General features: G+C 39.1%; 1 protein-coding gene across 25 annotated transcripts in view; it reads right to left on the bottom strand.

Annotated features, from left to right (window-relative positions):
• Positions 1-6,700: 6,700 nt before the first annotated feature.
• AFDN (afadin, adherens junction formation factor) overlaps positions 6,701-22,872 on the bottom strand; it is a 529,325-nt gene continuing 513,153 nt past the window's right edge. For 7 of the 25 annotated variants that reach the window (XM_075862614.1, XM_075862618.1, XM_075862617.1 and 4 more), the window contains 4 exons: positions 20,955-21,089; positions 19,150-19,660; positions 10,594-10,678; positions 6,701-10,515 (listed from right to left, as the gene is read on the bottom strand). In XM_075862614.1, coding sequence (XP_075718729.1) covers positions 10,362-10,515; positions 10,594-10,678; positions 19,150-19,660; positions 20,955-21,089 — 885 coding nt within the window. In that variant the 3' untranslated portion in view covers positions 6,701-10,361. Of the gene's footprint in view, positions 10,516-10,593; positions 10,679-19,149; positions 19,661-20,945; positions 21,090-22,872 lie in introns of those variants that run through there. The other 18 variants (XM_075862627.1, XM_075862629.1, XM_075862634.1 and 15 more) reach the window with 8 other exon arrangements.

The following is a 22,872-nucleotide window of genomic DNA, read 5'->3' as shown; positions in this document are numbered from 1 at the left end:
ATGTAAAAAAGTGTGGAGTGAGTGCTGCGATCATTTTGTTTGGTGTATCTAAAGGGGCCGTTTGGATTATGGTCAAGTTCAGATTGCACCCTATGCTTTATCTGTTGAAGTGCTGCTATTTCCTAAAGGATATATATATATATATATATATATACACACACACACACACACACACACACTACCGTTCAAAAGTTTGGGGTCACCCAGACAATTTTGTGTTTTCCATGAAAGCTCACACTTATATTTATCAAATGAGTTGCAAAATGACTAGAAAATATAGTCAAGACATTGACAAGGTTGGAAATAATGATTTTATTTGAAATAATAATTTTCTCCTTCAAACTTTGCTTTTGTCAAAGAATGCTCCATTTGCAGCAATTACAGCATTGCAGACAATTGTAGCTGTTAATTTGCTGAGGTAATCGGGAGAAATTTCACCCCATGCTTCCAGAAGGCCCTCCCACAAGTTGGATTGGCTTGATGGGCACTTCTTGCATACCATACGGTCAAGCTGCTCCCACAACAGCTCTATGGGGTTGAGATCTGGTGACTGCGCTGGCCACTCCATTACAGATAGAATACCAGCTGCCTGCTTCTTCCCTAAATAGTTCTTGCATAATTTGGAGGTGTGCTTTGGGTCATCGTCCTGTTGTAGGATGAAATTGGCTCCAATCAAGCGCTGTCCATGGGGTATGGCATGGCGTTGCAAAATGGAGTGATAGCCTTCCTTATCCAAAATCCCTTTTACCTTGTACAAATCTCCCACTTTACCAGCACCAAAGCAACCCCAGACCATCATATTACCTCCACCATGCTTGACAGATGGCGTCAGGCACTCTTCCAGCATCTTTTCAGTTGTTCCTTGTCTCACAAATGTTCTTCTGTGTGATCCAAACACCTTAAACTTCGATTCGTCTGTCCATAACACTTTTTTCCAATCTTCCTCTGTCCTATGTCTGTGTGCTTTTGCCCATATTAACCCCTTAAGGACGCAGCCTAGTTTTAACCTTAGGGCTCAGAGCCCATTTTTCAAATCTGACATATTTCACTTTATGTGGTAATAACGTCGGAATGCTTAAACCTATCCAAGCGATTCTGAGATTGTTTTCTCGTGACACTTTGGGCTTCATGTTCGTGGTAAAATTTGGTCGATATATTCAGTCTTTATTTGTGAAAAATTGCAAAATTTAGAGAAAATTTACAAAAAATAGCATTTTTCAGAATTTAAATGCATCTGCTTGAAAAACAGACGGTTATACCACCCAAAATAGTTACTAGTTCACATTTCCCATATGTCTACTTTAGATTGGCATCGTTTTTTGAACATTATTTTATTTTTCTTGGACGTTACAAGGCTTAGAACATAAACAGCAATTTCTCAAATTCTTAAGAAAATTTCAAAAGCCTTTTTTTGAAGGTGCCAGTTCAGTTCTGAAGTGGATTTGAGGGGCCTATGTATTAGAAACCCCCATAAAACACCCCATTTTAAAAACTAGACCCCTCAAAGTATTCAAAACAGCATATAGAAAGTTTTTTAACCCTTCAGGCATTTCACAGGAATTAAAGCAAAGTGGAAATGAAATTTGCAAATTTCATTTTTTCTGCTGAATTTCAATTTTATTCAATTTATTTTTAGTAACAGAGAAGGTTTTACCTGAGAAATACTACTAAATATGTATTGTCCAGATTCTGCAGTTTTTAGAAATGTCCCACATGTGCCTCTAGTGCGCTCGTGGACTAAAACACAAGCCCTAGAAGCAAAGAAGCACCTAGTGCATTTTGAGGCCTCTTTTTTATTAGAATATATTTTAGGCAGCATGCCAGGTTTGAAGAGGTGTTGAGGTATCAAAACAATGGAAACCCACCAGAAGTGACCCTATTTTCGAAATTACACCCCTCAAGGAATTCATTTATGGTTTTTGTTATCATTTTGACCGCACAGTTTTTTCACAGCACCTATTTGAATTGGGCTGTGAAATGAAAAAAATGATATTTTTTCCAATAAGATGTCATTTTTGATCAAAATTTCTTATTTTCACAGGGAACAACATACCACATTTTGTTGCCCAATTTGTCCTTAGTGCGGCAATACCCCATTTGTGGTGATAAACTGCCGTTTGGGCCCATGGGAGGGCTCAGACGGAAAGGAGCGCTATGTGTTTGTTGGAGTCCAGATTTTGCTGGATTGGTTTTCGGGTGCCATGTCGCATTTGCAGAGCCTCAGAGGTATCAAAGCAATGGAAACCCACCAGAAGTGACCCCATTTTGGAAACTACACCCCTCAAGGAATTCATTTATGGTTTTTGTTATCATTTTGACCGCACAGTTTTTTCACAGCACCTATTTGAATTGGGCTGTGAAATGAAAAAAATGATATTTTTTCCAATAAGATGTCATTTTTGATCAAAATTTCTTATTTTCACAAGGAACAACATACCCCATTTTGTTGCCCAATTTGTCCTTAGTGCGGCAATACCCCATTTGTGGTGATAAACTGCCGTTTGGGCCCATGGGAGGGCTCAGAAGAAAAGGACCACCATTTGGCCTACTGGAGCTTTTCTGGTGCTAAGTCATGTATGCAGAAGCCCCTGAGGTACCAGTACAGTTGAAACCCCCGAGAAGTGACCCCATTTTAAAAACTACACCCCTTAAGACATTCATCTAGAGGTGTAGTGGGCATTTTGACCCCACAGGTACTGTGTAAAAGATAATGCGCAGCAGATGGTGCAGTGTGAGATTTGCAATTTTATATATATATATGCCATTTCAGTGTCCAATATAGTGTGCCCAGCATGCGCCACCGGAGATATACACCCCTTAAATTGTAATGTGGGTTCTCCTGGGTACGGCAATACCCTACATGTGGCTGTTATCAGCTGCCTGGGCATACGGCAGGGCTCAGAAGGGAAAGATGAGGGGGGTAAGCTGTGCGGAGTGCATCAGGGTAAATTAAAAATCAAGGGATGCATGATACATTTTAAAACAATCTTTGATACAGAGCCCTGGTTTTTCGGGACACGTGTCACATTGATATATTGTGTTCTTCCTTATCCCCCTCTTATAGCAGACTCTGCACCTCTTTTGACTCTTTCCCTTTCCACCGGTTTGGGGAACTTCTCCTGGAAAGTGTTGCCCTGGTACGATGCGTGTGGCCTCGCTTCCAGAAGTACTGGGTGCCCCCCCTTCCTGGTCCCTAAAGATTAGATCTTGAAATTCCAGGAAAGTTCCCCTCTGGCCTGCACATCGACGTAGCAGGTACGCATTGTACAATGCCATCTGTATGATGTGCCTGGCCAGCTTCTTATACCACACCGCATGGCGCTGTAGGGCTTCAGGACTTGATTTGACAAGTCCATCCCTCCCATGTACCTATTGTAGTCCAGGATGCAGTCTGGTTTGGGGGTGGCCTTTCCTTCATATATCCTAAATCTGTAGGTATTCCCTGATGCACTCTCGCACAGCTTATACATCTTCACGCCATACCTTGCCCTCTTACCCGGCAGGTACTGGCGGAATTGAACCCTCCCTTTAAAATGTACCAGGGACTCATCAATAGAAAAACACTTCTCGGGGGTGTATGCTTGGGAAAACCGGGCACTGAAACGGTCTAATAGGGGTCTCCGTTTATACAAACGGTCAAAACTGGGGTAATCTCGGGGTGGGCACGGCTCATTATCAGTATAATGTAAGAAGCGAAGTATTGCCTCATTTATTTATTTTTTTAGGTTCCAGTTCAGTTCTGAAGTTGCTTTGAGGGGCCCATATATTAGAAACCCCTATCAAACACCCCATTTTAGAAACTAGACCCCTCAAAGTATTCACAACAGCATTTAGAAAGTTTATGAAACCTTTAGGTGTTTCACAGAAATTTAGAGCAAAGTAGAGGTGAAATTTACTCTTTTTATACCATTTTTTTTATAACACAAAAGGATTTATCAGAGAAACACAAATTAACACGTATTGCCCAGATTCTGCAGTTTTGAGAAATATCCCACATGTGGCCCTAGTGCGGTAATGGACCGAAGCACCGGCCTCCGAAGCAAAGGAGCACCTAGCGGATTTTGAGGCCTCTTTTTTATTAGGCACCATGTCCGATTTGAAGAGGTCTTGTGGTGCCAAAACATTGGAAACCCCCCAAAAGTTACCCCAATTTGGAAACTAGACCCCTTGAGGAATCCATTGTAGTTTTCTTGGGGTGCATGCGGCTTTTTGATCAGTTTTTATTCTATTTTTAGGTGGCGTGGTGACTAATAAACAGCAATTCTACTATTGTTTTTGTATACTTTTTTTTTTACAGCGTTCACCGTGCGCTATAAATGACATATTCACTTTATTCTGCGGGGCGATACGATTACGGCGATACCAGATGTTTATAGTTTTTTTTTATGTCTTATGGCGTTTGCACAATAAAATACGTTTTATAAACAATCATTTACTTTTTGTGTTGCCTTATTCTAAGAGCCATACCGTTTTTATTTTTCAATCAATAAAGCCGTGCGAGGACTTATTTTTTGCGTAACGAACTGTAGTTTCAATCAGTACCATTTTTCGGTACATGCGACTTTTTGATCTCTTTTTATTCCATTTTTTGGGAGGTGAAGTGACCAAACAATTGTGATTGTGGTTCGGTTTATTAATATTTTTTTTTACGGCGTTCACCGTGCGGGATAAATAACAAAATAATTTTGTAGTTCAGGCCGTTACGGACGCGGCGATACCAATTATGTACAGTTTATTTGTTTGTTTATATATTTTTATTAATAATAAAGGACTGATAAGGGAAAAAGTGGGAATTTTACTTTTAATACTTTTAGAACTTTTATTTTCTTATTTTTACACATCTTTTTTTAACGTTTTTTTTACTTTATTACTTTGTCCCACTAGGGGACTTGAGGGCAGGAGGCCCTGATCGCAATTCTAATACACTGCACTACATGCGTAGTGCAGTGTATTAGAACTGTCAGCTACTCACTGACAGCAAGCATAGTGGGTCCTGACGTTGTCAGGACCCACTAGGCTTCCGTCTATGGAATAGCCGGACGCCATTGTTTGGTGTCCGGTTGCCATAGTCACCATCGCCGGCCGCTATCGCGTAGCAGGCCGGCGATGGCGGATTAACCCCTAAGAAGCCGCGATCGCTATTGAACGCAGCTTCTGAGGGGTTAATCGACGTGGGAGCTCCGCGATCGGTCCCGGCACATTGAGCAGTGATAGTCTGCTGTCGGAAACAGCAGCTATCACAGCTCATGAACGCGCCCCGCGCGAACGGCGCCGTGTTTACTCCATGACCTACTATTAGGTCACTGAGCGCGAACGCTACAGTTAGCATGACCTAATAGTAGGTCATGGAGCGTTAAGGGGTTAATCTTTTCCTTTTATTAGAGCGTCTCAGTTATGGCTTTTTCTTTGCCACTCTGCCATGAAGGCCAGCATCCCGGAGTCGCCTCTTCACTGTAGATGTTGACACTGGCGTTTTGCGGGTACTATTTAATGAAGCTGCCAGTTGAGGACCTGTGAGGCGTCTATTTCTCAAACTAAAGACTCTAATGTACTTGTCTTGTTGCTCAGTTGTGCAGCGGGGCCACCCACTTCTCTTTCTACTCTGGTTAGAGCCTGTGTGTGCTATCCTCTGAAGGGTGTAGTACACACCGTTGTAGGAAATCTTCAGTTTCTTGGCAATTTCTCGCATTGGAATAGCCTTCATTTCTAAGAACAAGAATAGACTGTCGAGTTTCACATGAAAGTTCTCTTTTTCTAGCCATTTTGAGAGTTTAATCGAACCCACAAATGTAATGCTCCAGATTCTCAACTAGCTCAAAGGAAGGTCAGTTTTATAGCTCCTCTAAACAGCAAAACTGTTTACAGCGGTGCTAACATAATTGCACAAGGGTTTTCAAGTGTTTTCTAATCATCCATTAGCCTTCTAACACAGTTAGCAAACACAATGTACCATTAGAACACTGGAGTGATGGTTGCTGGAAATGGGCCTCTATACACCTATGTAGATATTGCATTAAAAACCAGACGTGTGTAGCTAGAATAGTCATTTAGCACATTAAATTAATCAGAAATACACTCTATACATTGTTAATGTTATCTTCATTGGAAAAAACTGTGCTTTTCTTGCAAAAATAAGGAAATTTCTAAGTGACCCTAAACTTTTGAACGGTAGTGTGTGTAATATATATATATATATATATATATATATTTATATATATATATATATATATAAAAATAACGCTTTCAAAAGGTGTACATAGCCTTTAAATATGTCAGCATGCGAGCTTCCACCACTACAGCTCAGCAGGCCTACAAAATGTTTGCAAGAGAAATATTGCGCATTATCATTGCTCAACATGCATTTTTCTTGACTGAAACCACTAATGACTAAGAACATTTTTTAAGCATGAATTATAATTATTAATATATATTCTATAGATCAGAGATGATCATTTTCAAACCTCAATCTTGTAAAATTGTTTAAAAATTAGTAAAAAATCTGTGTATGTAAATGCAGCTCTAATGATCTGAACTCATTTAGCGATGACAAATACAAGGATGCCTGTATCCACATATATTTACAGTTTACAACTTTTGTTGCATATTTATGTATTGCAATGCTACCAAGACAAATATAGAATAAAAACTAAAATCAAAACGCCTAATTACATACAAACTTTATTAAAATAGTTTGCAAGTAAAATACAGTAGAAATAGGAAATTACAGCAGTTGAAGTTTTTAATGAGGAACGATTATGAAAAGTATGCTGTATGACAAAGATAAGTGACGCTTCCGATGTTTGAATTTTTTTGCTAAGAAACAAGCATTTAAAACCGAAAAGAAAAATATACTTAATTTATTTTCACCTTTAAGTAATTCTAATGATAATGCAACAAACAGAATTATAATTTGCCTGACTATCAGGCAGTGTGTGTGTGAAGGATAGAGTCAGAAATAACACGAGGTAATAAAACTCATTGCATTGGATGGTCACCTTTTAAAATGCAATACTCTCAGAAATTCTGAAGCAATGTTATTTACTTTTTTATCAGAACAGGAATGTGCCCATATTTTAGATCGTATTTTCTTACAAAAAAGGAACAAAGAAAAGAATTCCCATTTTAACACTCTTAACCAGCTCTCATGTGAAAACCATCATTGTGCAACAGCAAAAATGACATTGTACGGAAAAAAAGCGGTTTAGATTGCGGTTTTAATTTAAAGGCTTTGAATTTTTTTTTATTTTTTTTTTTGCATTGTACTGATGCTGGGGTAAAAATACATTTTGATAATAGGGCGTTACATTATTTTTTCTAATAAAGACCTCTCTAAAGTGCTCATATAAGCTGAATGATCATCATTCAGCAAAAATGAGCGTTTGTCTCCACTCCTGAGTGGTCATAGACGGGCTAAAGATTGGATTTGACTGGGAAGGTAACAGAGCAATGTATTTGAATATATGCAGGCTGCACAAGCAAGTAGTTAATTATTTCCCCACAAATTTTTATTAACATATATGTTTTACCACAAAATCAGAACAATGCAATTAACAAACCAAAAAACACATTGAAAAGGTGTCCATAGACTTTACGGGCTACCTGGCAAAACGTACAGTGTGACATGGATGTGCTATTTACTTTCGATCTAAATCGCCAGTCTTCTGTAGTTGGCGATGGATATATAATTTTAGTGGAGTTGTAATACCATCATGTCTCGAGTTTCTTGATGCTATTAATGACAACTCTCTCTTTTACAGTTTCTAAAATCTGGTCTGAACCTCAATTGAGCTATTCAGTATTTGGCGTAGACCCATTGTCTCAATTTAAGCAACATTATTTATCTCAACAGTATAGTTTACTTATTTATTTCTGTTTGTTATATAACGCCAAGATGTTCCACATTGCTGTACAGAAGGTGTCCTCGTTTGCTGTCCCCAGTGGGGCTCACAATTTAAGGACCCGATTTGTACATTTTGGAGTGTGATAGGAAACTGAAGTACCCGAAGGAAATCCATTCAAACATGGGTAGAATATACAAACTACCTGAAGATTTTGTCCTTGATCGGATTTGAACCCAGGTCTTCAAGTGCTGAAAGACAACAGTGCTAACTTCTAATCTTTCTCAAGACTACAATGTTGCAGTACTAGAGACCAGCATCATATCTTAAAGGCTATGTAAACCTTTGCAGGGATTTTTTTTTTAGTCAGTGTGCTTGGTGTAACTTTCTAAATAGTTTTTACTAAAGATTAGTTTAACTTTTTTTTAGATACAGCTGCTCTGTATTCTCTACGCAGAACAGCCGTATCTAGCACTAAATCCTGACACACCGGATCCACCTGTAAACGATCATATCGAAGTTTATAACTTAGATGTGATTGGTTCAGTGTCAGCGGATCCACCTGCAATCTGTCAGTTCCGCGGGACTGACTGATTCAGGTCATAGAGAAGGATAAAACTGCTCTCTATTCAGAATACAGAGCAGCTGTATCTCAAAAAGTAAAATGGATTTTTAATAAAAACTATAAAGTTACACCAAACAAACTGACCTGATTTAAAAAAAAATGCCCTGCAATCAAAGGTTTACATAGACTTTAAATCGGCTAGAAGTTAGATTTAATGTTTGTATTGTTCGATCACACAAAATAGAATTAATTATAAATTGTCAGATTGAGCTGGTTTCTTATGGTAACATGCAGAATTCTGTAGCGAATTAGCTTTATCCAACCAAACCAGTTGGACATTTTCCTGTAATATAAAAGTAACAAGCTTACAGCTTATTATTAAGATCTTAGTGAAATCAGTGTTAACATTAAATATTATACAAATAAAATTATCTAAATCCCTGTAGTGTATGGCCAAACAGCATTAGTCTTGAGAAACGATAATTTTTTTAAAAATGTACTGTAAGTATTATAAAATGTAGTGTCAACAGTAATCAAATGAACAGTTTAAGGCACTGTTCACATCACCGTTGCCCTTCCGTTGAGGGGTTCCGTCGGAGGCTTACGTCGGGTTAACTACTCAACGGAAAGGCAAACGGAATCCTAAGCTTCAATGATGACGGAAACCTAGCTAATGGTTTCTGTCTGTGACCGTTGTGACAGGGTTTCGTCGTTCTTGACAGGACCAATAGCACAGATGACTGCGCTATTGATTCCATCAAAATGATGGAACTTGTCCATCAAAGCTCCCCCTTGTGATGGCTGCAAAACAGAGCTCCGACCACTTTAAAAACATTATATGAAATAAATCCACAGAGTTTGGACCTAAATATTCCTGTATGTGGTAGTTTTTAATAGAACCCATATTGAAGATGAAATAAGTTTAAAGTGTAAATTATTATTAAAACTTGGCAGCTGCTGCGAAGATATTTTTCAAAACACCAGAGCTCCTTTCCTTTATTTTAATAAAGTAATACGACGAAATACCATTTCAATGAGAATTCTAAAACACTGATTGACCTACAATGAATATATCCATTTTCATTATCACCTGTTTACTTGTTTTACATAATAGTCACAAGTTTTGTACAAATGACCTGGACATCTAAGTGATCAGCAGATCATTGAAGCAAGCAATTGAAATACATCTTTAATGACTAAAACTTCAAAAATTTATTCCTATTTGTAAGGGAAAAATTCTGCAGAATGGCTCCATGAACCTCATATGCTCTTAAGGTAAAATACACATAGAACACTGTAAACACTCCGGTCCTTCATATGTTTCACTAATAAAAATGGATACAGAAAAACGATCTTACTTTCTGTTCTCAGGCTCAGAGCAGTCAGAATCTGCCATTAAAAAAAAAAACTATACCCCGTCCACCTAGTGGTATTTTATTTTTAACTGTGATTTTACACTTCACTATTGTGCGAATTTTTAGCCATTTCATATATGTATAAACTAATATGGTAAAATATGTAATTTGAGGTGTGGAAGAATGAATATTCCGATTTTATAGATTTGTTTTCCTGTCTAGAGAAACCACTTTGCACTCGAAAACAAGCGACATGGTAATATCCTGTAAAATAGTCAGTTGTCATGTAAAACTTACAATCAAAATTATATATATATATATATATATATATATATGTATATACACACACACATGTGGATATATAAGTATCTTAATTTTCAAAACTTTAAGTTGGAAAAATGCTCCTTACTATTGCATTATTTCTACATTTAAATGAACAGTCTCAGAATAAATGAATCATAAAGTTGCTCTTTACAGAAAAAATATATTTATAGTTCTCCCCTTTACACACCTTTAACCAACACCCCTTATCCAGAGTCTTATAATTAAGAAGATTTTCAAACTATAAATCCATAAGATGCCCTTTGAGGACATCATACATAACTATTTTGTATTTAGCTCATTCTCCAGTTCCATTAGTTTGCGGGAAGCTTTTACTTTGTTTGAAACATCTTGGCCTTGGGAGAAAAGACGCTGACGTTCCTTAAAAGTCAAGCTTTCTGGGGCTGCACCAGTATTCGTCGTATCACCTTCCTGGCTGTACAAAACAAAATTCATTTAGAAACAAGGTGAACCAGCCCAAAAATATGAAAAACAAATACATACACTTGTTTACCTTTTTAATTTTTTGTCTCTTAAATCCTTGTATGTTTCAGTGTTTCCAACTATCCCACCTGCTGATCCAGTGTAAGAATTTAACCCTGATCATAAAAAAACGGTTTAAGAGAAAATTTATTTTATGCAACTAAAATAATCTTCATCTATTCTTAATTGAATATTAAAACACATTAGCGTCAGAATCCTGAATTGACTTGTTTACCACAGCTTAATTTTGCACATCAGTAATAGCAATATTCGTCTTATGCAACAATGGGGGAAGTCTACGAACACAAATGAAAACCCGAAAATCTAGAGCAACCAATCCAAATCGCATAACAGGGTGTTTTGTTTTTTTAAACAAACCAGAATTGCAGTGTGCTCCATTTTTCGGGTCCAATCATCAATTTGCCATAAAAAAATAAATAAATAAATTATAAATTATTTAAATTACTAGGTTTGAAGTCTTGAAAACCATTAAGTGGTTGTGAACTAATCAGAAATACAACTATTTGTCGTGTTAACTCCTAAAGTGCTTAAAGGGAAACAGAAAATGACATGTTTATAATAAACACCTGATATAGGGTATAAGTTTTCTTTAAGCAGCAAGGTTGTGTCGACACAGTTACATATGTTGGTATGGTTAAAAAAAAGACATGTCCATCAAGTTCAAACAAGGGATGGGAAAAGGGAATGGCTAAAATTTCAACACATTGATATAGGAGCTGATATTTTTTCATTCTAGAAAATTATCTAAACATGTTCTGTTCCTGCTGTGACCAGCTCCTGCGGTAGACTATTTCATAGATTCACAGTTCTCACAGTAAAGAAGGCTTGTCTATGCAGATTGAACCTTTTTTTCTCCATACGGAGGAAGTGCCCCCTTGTTTTTTGAGGGGGTTTTACATGGAACAGGATTTCACCATAATTTTTTGTATGTGCCATTCACATATTTATATAAATTAATCATGCCCCCCCTTAGTTGTCTTTTTTCAAGGCTAAATAGGTTTCGTTCTTTTAATCTTTCCTCATAACTTAGATTCTCCATGCCCCTTATTAGCTTCGTTGCATCATTGTATTCTTTCCAACTCCAGGGCATCCTTTCTATGAATTGGAGCCCAGAACTATACGTCATATTCAAGATGAGGCCTCACTAATGCTTTGTAAAGTGGTAATATTATATTCCTGTCCCGCGAGTTCATGCCTCTTTTAATACACGACAATATCTTGCTGGCCTTTGAAGCAGCTGATTGACATTGCATGCTGTTATTTAGTTTATGATTTACACGTACACCCAGATCCTTCACAACAAGTGACTCCCCCAGTGTAGCTCCCCCTAGGACATATGATGCGTGCAGGTTGTTCGTACCCAGGTGCATAACTTTACATTTATCTACATTAAACTTAATTTGCCAAGTGGACACCCAAACACTTATTTTGTTTAAATCCGCTTGCAATTCACAAACATCTTCCATAGTCTGGACTATATTACATAGCTTGGTGTCATCTGCAAAAATAGAAATAGTGCTATTAATCCTATCCTCTATATCATTAATAAATAAGTTGAATAATAGTGGTCCCAGCACTGAACCCTGGGGTACACCACTTATAACCGGGGACCATTCGGAGTAGGAATCATTGACCACAAATCTCTGTATTGAGAATTGGCTCAAGGACCGTATCCAATTACAAACTATACTTTCTAAACCTATAGTCCTTAATTTACCCATTAGACGTCTATGAGGGACAGTGTCAAATGCCTTTGCAAAGTTCAAAAACACTATATCCACAGCGGCCCCTCTGTCTAGGCTTCTGCTCACCTCTTCATAAAAACAAAATCAGGTTGGTTTGTCAACTTCTGTCCTTCGTAAAAACGTGCTGGCGGTCACAGAATTATTTGACAATAAATAGTATTATGAGTATTATAGTCCCTTAATAGCCCCTCAAACATTTTCCCCACAATGGATGTTAAGCTTACTGGTCTATAATTACCTGGGGAAGACCTGGAGCCCTTTTTGAAAATAGGCACCACATTTGCCCTGCGCCAGTCCCTTGGCACTATACCAGTCTCTAGAGAATCTCTAAATATTATGAAGAGGGGGACAGAAATAACTGAACTGTAACCCATCTGGTCCCGGGGCCTTTTGTACGTTTATTTTATTTAATTTAGCTTGCACCATATCTACATTCATCCAATTCAGTATATCAACTGAAATATTAACAGCACTGGCACCGGCTACATCAGCTGCTCTTTCTTCTATTGTATATACAGAGCTGAAGAACCCATTTAGTAAAAAAAAAAAAAATGAAGTGTTAATAGTTTTTTTTATCAATTAACCAGTTCAGTACCGGGCTATTTTGACTCTTCAGGACCAGACACCGTTTAAAAGGCTCTGTCACCAGATTCTCAAATCCCTATCTCCTATTGCATGTGATCGACGCTGCAATGTAGATAACAGTAACGTTTTTTGTTTTTTTTTAAAACGTTCATTTTTGGCCAAGTTATGAGCTATTTTATATATATGCAAATGAGGTTTGAAATGGACAACTGGGCGTTTTTTTTCGTCATGTCCAACTGGGCGTGTATTGTGTTTTTAACTGGGCGTGTTTACGTGTATGACGCTGACCAATCAGTGACCAGTCAGCATCATACACTCCTCTACATTTATTTACACAGCAGCGATGTGCAGCCACATAAACAGAGATTAACGAGGAGTGTATGATGCTGACTGGTCACTAATTGGTCAGCGTCATACACGTAAACACGCCCAGTTAAAAACACAATACACAATACACGCCCAGTTGGACATAACGAAAAAAAACACGCCCAGTTGTCCATTTCAAACCTCATTTGCATATATATATATATATATATATATATATATATATATATATATATATATATATAAAATAGCCCATAACTTGGCCAAAAATGAAAGTTTTAAAAAAAAACAAAAAACATTACTGTTCTCTACATTGCAGCGCCGATCACATGCTATAGGAGATGGGAATTTGAGAATCTGGTGACAGAGCCTCTTTTAGCCCTTTTTAGCACGTGTTAGTGAAATGGCTATAACTTTTTTATTTGTTGGGCTAACTACGTGATTTTTGCGATGTTTTTTCCGTAGACAATGCAGGTTTCTTTTTTTATCGTTTTTATACACACCTTTTTTGCTATTTGAGAATTTTTATTCATAAAGTTTGAAAATAATAGTAAAAAAATATGCTTTTTTACGTTTTCAGTAATAACATAGTTTTACCCTAAAATAGACCTTTTATTTGTGATCGTCATTGTCTACCGTAAATTTGAATATATTACATGTCTATATTAGGGTAATTGGGTCAGCGCTAGCGTTACAAAAATGATCGGCGGGGGGGGGGGGGGGGAAGGTTTTTTTTTGGGGTGGGTATTTTATGTGTATTTATTATTAAAAAAAAAATTGAGGGACAGACCACAGTAATAAAAAAAATAGTAAAGTCAAGTGCAAAGGTCAAAAAAGACCTTTGGGGAACTTTATATATATTTTTTTTCCTTTCTCTTACAACAGGCTTTTTCCCTGTAACTGGGGCTGCACAGCCCCAGTTACAGGGGAAATCAGCCCTCTCATAGTGACGATTGTCACTAATAGGGCTGTGCTGGGTCTTGTAAGACCCAGCAGCAGTCTGTCAGTAACGGCACCCGGCGATCATGTGACCATGATCACCGGGACGAATAAAGACAGCGCCGCTGCTGCTGTCTATTCCTATACACAGCGTTCATTGAGCGCTGTGTAAAAAGACATCGGAGAAGACAAAAGCAACGAAAGCTGCTTCCATCCTCTCCTCAGGGTCCCCGGCAGTCACTGACAGCCGGAGACCCGACATTCAAGTTAAAACCCGAGCCGTAAAAAGTCTATGGCTCGGGTTTTAAGGACCCTGACTGCTGGCCGTAAAAACACAGCCAGCGGTCGGGAACCAGTTAACAAAATACAAAGTGAATGAACAGAAGAGAAATCTAAATCAAAATCAACATTTGGTGGGACAACCCTTTCGCCTCAAAAACAGGATCAAATCTGCCAAGTACACTTGTAGATGTCATGGATTTTGTAAGATTATAGTCTTAACAGGTGATAAATGATCAACTTTTTTATATGTAGGTTGAAACTCCAGTCATTAACTGTAACAGAAACAGCTGTGTAGAAGGCTTAAAAGTGGGTGAGGGACAGCCAAACTCTGCTAAAAAGGTGAGGTTGTGGAAGACTGTTTCATGTCACAGGTCCACCACCACGGTAAGTCTGAGCACAACAACAAGACACAAGGTAGTTCCAGCCCAGCTTCATTCACTGCACAATCACGCTGGAACAATGAGAAGTGTATGACACTGATTAGTCACTGATTGGTCAGCGTCATACACTCCTCTGTACAACGCCCAGTTGGTAAAAAGTAAAAACACACCTAGTTGTCTATTAAGAAACGAATTAGCATAAATCTAAAATTGCTCATAACTTGCTCAAAAATGATTGTTTTTCCAAATAAAAACCACTGTTATCTACATTACAGCGCCGATCAGATTATGTAGCAGATAGGGCATTTATAATCTGGTGACAGAGCCTCTTTAAATGGTTTTACCAAGATTACAAAATCACTTGCATTTAATTTCAGCTCTTTACGATCATACACCTCTACTGATCGGTCTGTTTTAGTAAATACTTATATTCACATGAAATAACAATTCTGGAGCATCTTTTCTTATAGCACGATGTTGTGCCGTTCTTCTGTTATTCCTCCTAGAATGTATTCATAAAATTCTAGGAGGAATAACAGTAGAACTTAACAACACAGAGTTCTAAGAGAATATGTTCCAGAATTATTTCATTTGGAAAACAAGTATTTACTAAGGCCTCATGCACATGGCCGCAGACTGTCACTCGCATTTGCGGGGCATGCTCACATTATAAATTATAGGATAACGGTCCACAAATTTAAAAAATAGGACATGTCCTGTTTTTTGCAGGTCTTTTCTTTGGCCAGGCACTTACCTGTAAATATACGGGAAGGTGTCCGTGGGCCATAGAAATTAATGGATCCGTATTTTTATCTGCAATTACAGATCTGTAATTGCGGATAAAAGTTACGGTCGTGTGCATGAGGCATTACATAGACATGTCCTAAGAGGAGACATGTCCTCTTTAACCCCTGAAAGTCCAAGCCATTTTTTTAGTTTGGATTTTCGTTTTACACTCCCCGGCTTCTATGAGCCATAACTATTATATTTTTTCCATCAATAGAGTGGTGTGAAGGCTTTTTTTTTTGCGGGAGGAGTTCTAGTTTCTATTGGTACCATTTAAAGTACCAAATAATGTACTGGGAAACTGAAAAAAAAAACTTCTATGTGGGGTGGAATTGGAAAAAACTCTGATTCATCCATTTTCTTTTGGGTTTCATTTTTACGTTTTTCACCATGCAGTAAAAACAACAAATTAACTTTATTCTGCTGGTCAATGCGATCACAATACCAAATTTCTACAGGTTTTTTTTTAATGTTTAACCCCTTTTACAAAAGGAAATATTTGTTAAGAAAAAAAAACAACTTTGCTGCCATATTCTGAAAGCCACAAGTTTATTTTTTCATCGCTTGAGCAGCGCGAAGGCTTATTGTTTGAAGCACGAGCTGTGGCATTTATTGCTGCAATTTTTTGTTACCCATGACTTTTTCACCACTAATTTGATAAAAAAACAGCGAATCTGGTGTTTTATATTTTCTCCTTTATACGGCATTTACCGTATGAGTTAAATAATGCTATATTGTAATAGTTTAGATTTATGGATGCAGCAATACCAATTTTGTTATTTTTTACATTACTTTAGAGGAACAAGGTTTTTTTTTTTTTTTTTTTCTTTACTAAAAAAATTATTTAACTTTATTTTACACATTTTATTAGTCCCCCTAGGGGACTTGAACCGGCAATCGCTAGATCGCTGGTACAATACACTGCAATACTAATGCATTGCCGTATATTGTCACCTTTAGGCTGCCCACACACCAGCGTGTTTGGTCCGTGATATACAGTCCGTACGTCGGCCGCATTTCCCGGACTGAACACACTGCAGGGAGCCGGGCTCCTAGCACCATATTTATCTATGATGCTAGGTGTCACTGCCTCGCTGTGGGACAACTGTCCCGTACTGTAATAATGTTTTCCGTACGGGACAGTTGTCCCGCAGCGAGGCAGTGACACTAGCGTCATAGATCACTCCTTGCAATGTGTTCGGTCCGGGAGATGCAGCCGACGTACAGACCGTGTATCACAGACCAAACACGCTTGTGTGTGGGAGGGCCTTAAATGCTTTGTTAAGCCCTGCCGGAGGCTGCCATGATAACCATCGGCACCACGCGATCGTATCACAGGGGGGCCGGTGAGCTGTTGGAGGGGGCCGCACCACCTCTATTCAGCGGCTGAACAATGCACATTTTTGTGGTTTACTTAGTCTTGAAAGAAAAATTTACTTAATAAAAAAAAGCTAAAGAAAATAGTTGTTTAGCTTGAGAATCCGTTAAAGTCAGAGAACAGTAACACTGCCTCATTAATTTCCATGACATTACATTTACATCAAAACAGTTTATAGCTTGTTTACACGATGCAGATTTGCTGCAGACATATTTGGCGACTGAAAATGTGTTCTATACATCTGAAAAGGGTTGTTTTCACAGTTGATTTTAACAAACCAGTTGTAGGGACAGACATTTCTGCAACAAATCTGCAAGCTTGGGACTGCAAGGTAAGAAACGGAATGGATTCAATTGGAATGGGATCCATCAACATACGGATGTAGCCATCTTTATATTGACTTTTAACGCATTAAATACAGTGGCAGAAAACTTTACATGGAATTTTATAATGGCTTTTGTTGTGTGATATCACGCTGCTGGAAGATATCAGAGTCAAGTTAAACTTGGCTACATCCGTATATAAACTTTGTATTAAAAAAAAATTATCTACAGCTTATATCTCAGCTCCAGTTATGTATTTGCAGAAAAGCAATTTAAAGTGTTAACTGAAATTCACAATATTGGTCTACTAAACTCGCCAATACTAAAGACAATATATATATTGGTTGATTAAGGTCAGGATCACACACCGTGCTCACACAGCTGCTCCGCCATTCACTAGATACAGGGCACATAAGGCCTGCAGCATATAAAACGCTGGGACAGGATCCCTGCGCATGCTAGCGCAATGACATCACTGGATCGCACCAGCCTACGCAAGCTCTTGTCTCGGCGTCCCATAGGCTGCAGCATCAGTCGTGGGCCGCTACTGCGGTCACATGGTATGAAACGTCATCCCAGGAGGCCAGACTGGAGTAAGACTTCTGGGTAAGTATACGTTTTTTGTTTTTTTTCAGAGTTGCGTTCTTGTGGTGGAATCGCTGAGATTCCGCCGCAATAAACGCAACAACTGCTATGGATGACAGCGTGTGAATGAGATTGACATGCTGCAGAATAAAACTCTGCACCGCATGTACATTTCTGAGCGTTCCTCCGCTCACTATTTACGCAGCGTGTGGATGATATTTGTTTTCTCATCCACTTTGCTGCTACTGTATTATGCTGCGGATTTTCCGCAACTAATTCCGTTGTGGAAAATCAGCGGTATTTACGCAACGTGTGAACGGACCTTAACCCCCACCAACCGCACCACACCCCCTCGAACCCGCCGGTCCCTAGAAAACATTTCTTGCATGAAACTTGGTGCAAAAAAGGTGGGGACAGCTGCATTAGACGGCCTAGCTGTATTTTTACATTGCATACAGAACTGATAAATGTTCATCGGCGGGCAGGGGTTGTTGGGATGTTGGTCGTGGGGGTCCACTCAAAAGTTTGCTATGGGACTTAGTCTTTCCTAGTTAAGCCCCTGATCACACATACAGTTTTTGTAGTCGTTTTCGGAGATGCATCAGTCTTTTATTTTTACCCTTCCTACATTTTGTGTGTCCACTCCTGTGGTTGGCTAAGAAAAATTCTGAGCCAAAAACTGCAAATAAGCTGCGTGTGTGTGATCCTGGCCTAAAGAACATGTGAATGACAAAGTGAAAACTAAAGTAAACTAGTTATAAAAACTTGAAAAAGAACACTAAACTATTTGTAGTTCAAATAGTTAACTAGTTAGGATGCACCCTGTACATATGACCTTAAACAGGGGGAAAAAAACACATGGATGAGTAAAGCTCATGCTAGCAGCATTTGGTAGCAGCATATGGCCTAAATGAAACAGATGGCGAAGCAAAGCATTGTAGCCAAAACCAACAGTACTTCAATTTGTAAATTTTTCTTCAATTGATTTAGAAGAGAAAACTAAGACTTATGAGAATTTGACTTGTTTAAGAGTGGAGGGATCTCAATTGAAAAACAAAAAATAAAAGACTGAAAAATGAAATCATGATTTATCAAAAGAGCCAGAAATGGGAAAAAAAAACAACAAAAGTAAATAAGGTAAATCATAGAAATTGAGGATAGCCTAAAGTTTATAATTCAGAAAAAGTGGGATAAGTTTTAGATTTTTTAATGAGGAGTTATATGTTTTGTAGACTGTACCTTTGGAGATGCTTTCGTGGAGAAAACTCGGTTTATTTGATATGGGAGGGGCCAGGCCTTTTTTACCAGTACTGTTGGCATTGGCTGCAGTTGGCTGGAATGAGTTTGAAAGAAAGATGCCATCAGACACAGGACGAGGTTGGCGTGCAGCAGGCAGCTGTGGCTTAGATGCCGGTGGAAGGTGGTCACCATAAGAGTTTCTTTTGCTGAAGTACTTATCCTGACCTGCTAGGTTTGTGTCTTCCTCATCATCAGTGTAAGCAACAAACTTGGCAGTGTAAACAGTGTCAGGTGAAAGGGCCTGTGTTTTGAGGTAGGAAGTGTTTCGCTGAGGAGGGGGAGGTGGAGCGTTAGACGGGAGGGGTTGGAATGGGTGTTCATATTCCTGTGGAAGTGGAGGTCTGTACAGACCAGGCTCTTCAGGCTCTAGCATTCTCCGTTCTGCTTCCTCATGTTGCCTACGCCTCTCTGCTCCCAAGCGATTGTAATACTCTTCTTCTTGCCTCCTCTGCTACCCAAAAATAAAAATTGCAATTAAACATTTGCAGTATTCAGAAATTATATAGACAAAACAGACAGATATTAAATAGATTAAAAGAAAAACAAGCTCTGCAAAAAGGGGTTTAAACTTACCTTAACACCCTTTCTTCTAAACCCTAAGGCCTCATGCACACGACCGTGTTTGGTCCGTTTTATAGGGACCGCATGTCGGCCACATTTCCCTGACTGAACACCGTTCAGGGAGCCGGAGTTCCTAGCATCCTAGTTATGTATGATGCTAGGAGTCCCTGCCTCCCCACAGAAATAATGTCCCGTACTGAAAACATGATTACAGTATGGGACAGTATTTCCGAGGAGAAGCAGGCACACCTAGCATCAGACATAACTATGATGCTAGGACCTCCATCTTTCTGAACTGTGTTTGATTCGGGAAATGCGGCCGACATGCGGTCCATATATCAAGGGCCAAGCACGGTCGTGTGCATGAGGCCTAAAATGTTGGTAAAGCAGGAAATAGACAATGCACAGCTGACCTGCTCTTCATCAGGGTTTCAGTTAGATACCAGAACCCTAAATGACTAAATTTTAAGTGAACAGGGTTCATTAGGTTTGAAAACCAATCTGGAATAGCTATTACGGCTTCATTAAAAACCTGCAGTATGCGCTGAATTCTAGGCAGATTAAATCCGCAGAGTGTAAAAGGAAGTTTTTAAATCCTATTTAGTTGCACTGCGGAATCAACATTGCACAGACTCTCACGATCAGCTGTTTTGAAAGGGCCGCAGTGTTCGTATGTGCGCTGCTTCCCATTCATTGCTCACACTATGAATCGCCGACACGGCTGTAGCGGTGGTTCAGAGTATTACAGCCTTTTCCCAATCCCAATGGGAGAAGGCTGTAATACTGTGAACCGCCGCTACTGCTGTGTTGGCGATTCACAGTGTGAGCAGTGGCCGGAATGAAGGGGAAGCAGCGCTCGTACAAGCGGTACGGCCCATTAAAAACAGCTGATCGGTGGGGGTCCCGGGTGTCGGACCCCGACCAATTAGATATTGATGGCCTATCCTAAGGATAAGCCATCAATTTTTTGGGATTGGACAACATCTTTAACATATTCTGCCAATGTAAATTCTAGTTTACAACAGAGCTATTGGATTATAATCTTTTTAATGTAACAAAGTCAGGACTGTGCCTTAAGTTGCTACAATAACAGAAAAAACACTGGGATAAGAGCTAAAACCAAAAATACAAATGCTATATGTTCCACAAAATCAACTTGTCATTGTAAGCAAATGTTACAAAACCTTTTCTTCAGCTTCTCGCTTTGTCCTCTCCTCTTCTTGATGACTCCGCTCCTCCTCTTGTCTCATGCACTCTTCAGCTTCTCGTTTGCGAATTTCTTCCAGTTGCTGCTGCCGCCTCCTTTCTTCATCCTGCAACTGAGACATAATTTTACTTAGTTATGCTTTTTAATTCTGGAAAAAAAAAAAAAAGCTGGCTATACTGTAATTGTAAGGGATAGCACACTAACCCATTTTCTGCGGATCCATGTGCCCGATCCACAAAACCCAGAGCAGGTCTTATTCCTGTCAGTTTTTGCGGATCAGTCTCGCCCATTCTATTCAATGGTCCGTTACAAAAAAACAAACCGCACACAGAAGCCATCCGTGTGCGGTCCAGGTCTTGCGGATCTTTTTTTTTTGTGGCCGTATAAAAAGGTCATGGATGTGAGAGCATGAGGCCTAAAAAATGTTTTAGATTGTAAAAAAACACGTGCTAATAATTCAAAGCAACCACCTGTAGGAAAATAATTTTAACAGACCGGCATTTGAAACAAATGCTATCAATATAAAAGCTTCTAGGACGTTGTGGGCAGCGGACAAAGAATAGATATCTGCTACATTTAGTAAAAACAAAATGCCCTTTTAGCCAATAACTTATAATATACAGTGGAAACAGTCTACTACACTGTACAAATCAGGGACAGCAATGATCATCAACAAAAATTACATGATGATAATTGTAAATACAAAAAATTAGACAGACAATGAGGACCCTGCACTTAAGAGCTTTCAGCTTGTGGAGCGATTGCTAAATCTTTTAATGATCAACCCATAGAAACCCTCCCACACATGGCTAGCTTGAAAATAATCACTTCTAGGTGGGATTGTGTGCGCACATTCAACTATTTTAAGGAATCAAGACAATTGCAGAACATTTTTAAATCCTCTATTAAAAGAAAAGTAAATGCACACTGTATAATATTTAAAGATACACTATACCAATTCTCTAAGGTAGAAAAAGTTCAATTCCACCTAGATAAAAAATGCTTACTTTCTGCAATAACTCCTGAGTAACAATAAAGAAAAACAGGAAACACACAATTTGTATGACCTTCCACAGGAGGGCAGTCAAATGTTCAACAAAAACAATCAGTTTGGGAATTGGAAAAGAGAAGTCCGATTTAAACATGGATTGCTAACTGTACTCAAATGTGTTAGCGTTGTTGCTCTTAAAGGTGTATTCTCATCTTGAACATTTAGATTTTGGCGCAGATGTCAGTTACAGTGAAGGAAACCATGGAGCAGGCAGTGACCGGTTAATGCTCTGGATTTTGATCTATTTAGCCAAAACGTATCTGACTGTATGGCATACAGTGGGATAAGTCGCTCGGGGAATGGCCTTGGGGAAACTCCTGAAGTCAATGTCCATGAACTGGGCTGGAGCCTTCTACTAGCTCTCTGCCCAGGGACTATGGCGCTGTTCCTGATGTCCATATATACGTAAAGTGACGTCCAAAGCTTTGCAAAGCCTGAGTACACAGCCGGAGCGTCGGCAATGCTCTGGCCAGGGATTCCGGCCCTGGAGAATCCCCTGACGTCACTTTACATATATGGACAGTGAGGTCAGGAGCTTTCCCAGGGACAAAGTACACGGGTAGAGCACTTGTGATGCTCTGCCTGGGGACTCCGGCATTTGGGAAGCTCCTGACATCACTGTCCACATACCAATGTCAGGAGCGGTATACGTACAGATCCACCGATCACATTATACAGTATCTACCATAAAGTTTTAGACTTGTAGTCAAGTCCGGGAACGGTTACTATGGCTCCCCACCCCCGCCCCATGTGATAGGCAATGGACCAATAGCAGCAGTCCACTGCCAGCGATTGCGGTGATTGGTGGGTCTGTTTAACCCTACCAATCAGAGTGCGTTTTTAC

This window comes from Rhinoderma darwinii, chromosome 4 (genome assembly GCF_050947455.1).
Source record: "Rhinoderma darwinii isolate aRhiDar2 chromosome 4, aRhiDar2.hap1, whole genome shotgun sequence".
In the NCBI taxonomy this organism is placed as follows: domain Eukaryota; kingdom Metazoa; phylum Chordata; class Amphibia; order Anura; family Rhinodermatidae; genus Rhinoderma; species Rhinoderma darwinii.
The sequence above is the reverse complement of the archived record's forward strand: the minus strand, read 5'-3'. Positions and strand labels throughout refer to the sequence as shown.